Genomic DNA, 6000 nt, shown 5'->3' on the forward strand with positions numbered 1-6000 from the left:
AGGATCTTGCAGTCGTAATCAGAGGCAGGCAAAACAGGAAGCGGTGTCTTTTAGAGTCCCTTTTGCGCAATAAACCACAAGAACTATATTTACTGCAGACAGTATGGCAATATTGGTTGTTCAAAGGGTAGGTACTTTCAAAGCAGAAGAGCAGGACTATGACAAGCGTAGCTCAAGAGGTTTGTTGCAAGCATGATACGTTGGAGTGAATTTTGCCTTTCTAATAACTATTAACCAGTGATTTTTAGTGGAATTTTGTTGAGATTCTTGAATGGTTTGTAAGTACGTCTTGAGTCCAAGTGCTGTTTTCGAGGCACAGAAAAATGCTGCATCTTTCAAAAATGCTTCTTTTGACTTGAGCACGGAGGCATGCAAGCTCTGTCCCGCTGCCTTGGCTTTACTGGTTTGTGTCTCCATGTATGTGCTCACAAACGTAGAAAGCACGTGTTGTGGTAAGAAACGCTACTTAATAAGTTTGGTTTTCTTCCAGGTCCACGTTGTAACGTGGACATCGATGAATGCACATCCAACCCCTGTCATAACGGTGGAACGTGTATCAATGAAGTCAATAGCTTCCGGTGTGTGTGCCCTGAAGGTTACCATCACCCTCACTGTCAGTCGCAGGCAGATGGCTGCCTCAGTAATCCCTGCGTACATGGCAACTGCACGCACATCCCTACTGGGTAAGTACTTGTCGTCACTCTAAACGTACCTGCTGTCTTCTGTAGTTGGTTTGTTTTCTTTTTTTTTTGCTGTGCCCTGAATTCCGTCTTGACTTCGAGGTTTCTGATTTTTCTCTAATTTCTTGGGTTAGGATCCAGACTTACCAGCTGCCCGTGACATAATCACAGTAAGGTGTAGACCTTTAGTCACCAGCTGCAGTCTGTGCTGTTTCAACACAGGTTTTTCTGTCCTGCGTTGTAGTCTTTGCGTGGGCATGTAGGGTGGACTGCCACCATCTAAAGGGAGGCTTTGGCAGTTCGAGCGAGGAGAGAGAATGCAATAAAATAAAGAAATGGTTCCAAATCAAATCTTTGGGGTGCAGCAGGTGTCTATTCCATCAATCTCTAAGATATTGAGCATGGAGACTATCTTTGTTGGCTAGTACTGTTTTTGCTGCCCAAATACTCCGTGTTAAGGAACAGGCAGACAACTTTTCACGCTACGGTGATATTTGACTTAGAACAGTTTGTCCAAGGCTGAGGTTTTATCAGCTTTAGTCACATTTTTACATGCCTGAGAGAGAAAAAAGGAAAGCTCTTTCGATAGCAGTAGTTGCTTCTGAATCCTCCCATCCAGGAAGACCAAATGCTGATCTCAGGAGCCCTGAATCTAATCTCTCTTTGGTAATGACAAGTCTGGGAGCGCCGGGCCTGCGGAGGCAAGAGGTTTGGGGAGGCAGGGCTTGTGTTTGTGAAACTTCCCAACAGTACATGGAATAACAGGGCCTCCCAGACATGTGCTGCGTCCTGGAAAGTGTTGTCAGCACTTGGGCAAGGAAGCGATTTACCGCTGCGGGTAGCCCTGTAGGACAGGATTCAGCACTTTCCCCGGAGCTGGTAGGAAGGCTGCCTTTACTGCTAATTCAGCCTCTGTGGAAGCTTGGAAAACAAATACTTGGGTTCATCTTGTCTTATCATCTATCACCTGCATTCATATTTAGGCTCATGCGCCAGATAAAATAAGTCTTGTTTGTGTGACAAAGAGGGAGGTCACTTTGTCTGTGTCGTGTGGCCTGTGTCCAGGGTGTTTCACCAAGTTCTCCTTGGTTCTACGTCATATGGGTGGAGTGCTGCTCTACTTCAGATTTTGCAATGCGACAGAGAAGATGGCTGCTCCTCCCAGCCAGCTGTTTTCATTTGTAACCACTACTTTGTCTTAAATCAGTCTAGTTATCTTTAGAACCTATTGTTCCCCTCCACTTTTTAAAATAATTTCTTTTGTCTTTGTTTAAATGTGTTGAGATGGTCTTATCCAAGCAGAAACATATTGCTGGTTGACTGAGCGCTTTGTGAAAACCCTAATGGAGGGAAGTGTGGTTTTAAGGGAGGGTTTATTTTTGGTATTTTCAAAACTAGAAGTTTGAGGTAAGCAATCTAAACGTAACTTAAGGCTCTCCTAAAGAGAGGTCTTCTGTTTTTCTCTTGATGAATCTGCAGGAGAGACTGGTAAACTAATTATTTCAGAATGCTCTAAAATGACTGTTGTGTTTGTTTTTAAAGGTACAAGTGTGTCTGCGACCCAGGATGGATAGGAGATTACTGTTCAAAAGAAAGCAACGAATGTAAATCAAACCCATGCCAGAACGGAGGAACTTGTGAGGATCTGTTGAATGGATATAGGTGTACCTGTAGGAAAGGATTCAAAGGTGAAAATTCAGAGAGACGTTTCTGTTTTCTTTTTCCTGTCCACTTCAATGCACCTTTAGTGCCATATTAAACTCATTAAACTTTGTGGAAATAGGAATCAAGAGGGAAAATGCTGTAGTTGTATGAAGTTCACTTACAGTCAGTCATGTAGGCTTGACACAGTAGTAGAATGCTTAGTAAGACCATATCTAAGCCTTGATTGGACTCATTAGTAAATGTCCTGGTGGCAGCTCAGCTTCATTTTCTTTGTAAGAAAGTTAGACTGAGATTCTGCACTGGGAATTGAAGGGGTGTTAAACTCGGGATTCCCCTGGCTGCCGTCTTCCTGTACCACTGAGCCCATGAGGAGTGCTCTGATCTCCTGTTCCTCCTGCTGACGGTTTTCAGACGTGGAAAAGCTGGCCACTGCTGTGTAGGGTAGTCATGCAAGTGACCATCTCTTTATTCATTCTTCCAAGAAGCACCAAGCTCTACATAAGATTTTTCCCTTTCTGCTCTCCAGGCCTGAACTGCCAGGTGGTGGTTGCTCCTTGTTCCCCCGATCCTTGTGAGAACTCAGGAATTTGCCAAGAATCTCCGGACTCTGAAGGCTACACCTGCCAGTGTGCCCCTGGCTGGGAAGGTGAGGTGGACGGGGAGATGCTGTACTGTCCGCGCTGAGCAGGGTTGGCCTTGAGCCATTGCCTCGTGACTGTTGTCTTACGTCTGGACTCTCCGTGTTTCAGGGGAGAGATGCACAGTGGATATTGATGAATGTCTCTCAAAGCCCTGCAAAAATCACGCTCTGTGCCATAATATCCAGGGCAGCTACCTGTGCGAGTGTCAGCCAGGCTTCACTGGAGGAGACTGTGACAGTAACATCGATGACTGTCTTTCAAGTGAGTATCGGCAGATTGTTCTGTGTTTTCCAGTTCTTCCTAGAAATAATTTTGCTGTGCTCTTGATGACTGCTGTTTTGATGGATATTGAAAGTTCCTTTATAATCTCTTCTATAAAAAGAAAAAAACCCCAAAACCTCAGCTTTGTAAAACTTGCATGATTGAGGCAGGCAAAATCCATCATGTTCAGCTGCTAGGAATGGTCTAGAGGGTTGTAACTGTGACAGCAGGAGTTGCTCCCAGATTCTTAACTTGAAAAGGTCCTTACACTTTACATGCTTTAACAACGCTCCTTATTAAAGTAAGAATTATATTTGCCTGACATTTTAATACACCGAGTTAAAGCAACACTGGAGGGCTTGAATGAGGTGTGGTGGGAATCTGGGGCATAGCAGCCTTTCCTGAAATGTCTGTCTGACATTAATATTCTGGAAAGAGCGGGGCCTGTTGCTGTTCCAGTTAATCTGTATTTGAAAGCAAATGAGGTGGTGGCAGCAGCAGCAGCAGCAGCAGGACTCTCTCTTCCGGAATAGGTACGGGTTGTGGGGGGATGGCCCATACGCTGCTGAGTGCTGAAATTGTTTAAATGGCAAGAAAGCAAATGTTAATTTCATGCCCTTGACGCTGCTCTTTACAAGGGGAACCAAATACATAGTGACTTCTTTTTCTTGCTGGGCAAATACTGGTATCGTCATCAGATGAAATCAGAGTCTCCTGAGAAGTGTCATGTGTTTAAAAGTTCATCTGTTACTATTTGAAAAGTGCTTTATCAAACCTTGGAGGAGTTCGTAATGTTGTTTTTTTTTTAATTGGCTGGCTCTTTAAAAACCAAAAAACCTCAAACCTATATTTTTTCCCATTAAAATAGCTTACAAAATGAAATCTTAAAAGACTTTGGGTATGAATTTAGAGTTGTGTTTTGCATTGAAAAAAATGTAAATTTATGACTGCTGTAGAGAAGGATCCAAAAAAGCCTATTAGCAGAAGGTACCGTGGAAGACTCCAAAGCAGCACTGCTGAGAGATCTGCTAAGACCTCTGGCTCAACCTGAGCCTTTGATTGCCTGTTTCTGAGCAGACAAGTACGGCACAAAAAATGTCATGGTGCGTTGACCCAGAGCTTAGCTTACTGAGGCCAACAAAATAATTGCTTAGTTTTTAGTGGATGTCTGAAGTGACTCTCTTGATCAGCTGCGAAATCTGTCTCTGTCCCTGAGCGTTCTGAGAGCTGTGGGGTTGGTCCTGTGCTGTCTGTCAGGCAGCACACCCAGGAGGCTGAAGAAGAATTTCACATTACGGCTACAGCTGATTTCATTTAGCATAACAAAAACCTTCCACGGCTGGAGCCAACTGTCTTTAATCTATGAAGCAAACAAACCCTCCAATAACAAGAACTTACTGAAACGTTGATACTCGAGTCTCCTTTTTCTGTCAGTAAATGTGCAGCACGGAAAATTAATGTGCAGCTTTTGGCTTCGGTCGTACGTGGCCGGCTGCCAGGGACGCAGCATTTCGTGGCGGCCAGGGGTCCCGCTTTGAACGGGCTTTTGCTCTGCGGTAGTCAGATGACCTTTAAATGGACGCAGGTGTGTCTCTCAGAACAAATTTTTATCATGTGAGCATATTTCTCCATCAGTGAGTGAGCTCTAATTACCTTTCACATCTGTTTTCTTCATTCACCGCTGACCAGAATGATCTTGTGCTGCAAATTTTTGGTGGAGTCTACTTGGATTTTCAAGCTTGTATTTTAGTGGCACTGAAAGGTACTCATAGATCGAGAAAATCTGCTTTGTAACCTTTTTTCCTCCTCCTTCCTGTCTCTCCTTTTCCTCCCCCCTCCCAATTTCCCTTGCTGCCTTCATATATGTAGGCTTTTGGTCTAGGGAATGCAGAGCAGAGAAGGAATGTGGCTTCAGAGGCGGTATCTGACAGAGGAATGTGGGACTTAAATCTAAAAGTGGAAGGAGCAAAGCAGGAGGAAACTACTGAACGGCAGAGATTTTTCAGGCAGATTGGTACTTGTGAAAGTAGAGGGAATACAGTAGTAGGGGGTGGCTTAGACCACAAAATGGTGATACACAAGGAGCAAGACCGTGGTGGGGATCAAGAAAATGTCAAGAAATGCAGAGGTGAGGAGAATCCAAGGCGGTGTAGGAATTCATGAGCTTCTCTGCCAGCCTTTCCCAATCAGCCTTTGATACTGGGAAAAGTGCTAAGTGCTAGGTAACACCTAGGTGCTCATGTATGCTAATATAACCATGCACTTTGATGTGACTGGACCGCTTTCGCGCCGAAAATTAAGCACACAAGTTCTCTCGTGTGTCAAGCAGTGCCTGGAAAAGAGAGGACAGGCCCAGTTCTCTTATGAGTAAGGCTGGGTCAGGAAGAAGAAACAGTTGCTGTCCTGTTTGTATTGTCTTTATCAGTAGGCATTTGTCAGGAAAAGGAAAGTTTGAATTTTAAACCAAGAGGTTTTGGGTCTGGTTTTGTAGGTTTTGGTTGAACAAATCCCCACCGGTGCTTGGTGTTGATCCACACATTCTTGTGCGTTCATTACTGATGACGCCCTGCAATTATTTCTTCCATGAAGTGGCTCAGAAAAACTTGTCAGTAGTCTGCCACACTGTGGGCTGATTTGTTGGTTTTTTTTTCCCTGAAAACTACAGCTCTAGTTCTTGCCATTGCCTGTGACCCATTTCAACACTTCCTGTGTGTAATGCTTCTGTCCTAGATCCCTGCCAAAACGGAGCGTCG

General features: G+C 44.3%; 1 protein-coding gene across 1 annotated transcript in view; it reads left to right on the forward strand.

The window, feature by feature from the left end:
- The window catches only part of NOTCH2 (notch 2), a gene marked incomplete at its 5' end in the record, with an annotated part of 74808 nt that overhangs the window by 44255 nt on the left and 24553 nt on the right, over nucleotides 1-6000 (forward strand). The window contains 5 exons of the mRNA XM_010135946.1: nucleotides 491-683; nucleotides 2223-2368; nucleotides 2872-2991; nucleotides 3095-3247; nucleotides 5978-5999. Coding sequence (XP_010134248.1) covers nucleotides 491-683; nucleotides 2223-2368; nucleotides 2872-2991; nucleotides 3095-3247; nucleotides 5978-5999 — 634 coding nt within the window. The remainder of the gene's footprint in view (nucleotides 1-490; nucleotides 684-2222; nucleotides 2369-2871; nucleotides 2992-3094; nucleotides 3248-5977; nucleotide 6000) is intronic.

Source organism: Buceros rhinoceros, unplaced genomic scaffold (genome assembly GCF_000710305.1).
Source record: "Buceros rhinoceros silvestris isolate BGI_N320 unplaced genomic scaffold, ASM71030v1 scaffold12525, whole genome shotgun sequence".
Taxonomy (NCBI): Eukaryota; Metazoa; Chordata; class Aves; order Bucerotiformes; family Bucerotidae; genus Buceros; species Buceros rhinoceros.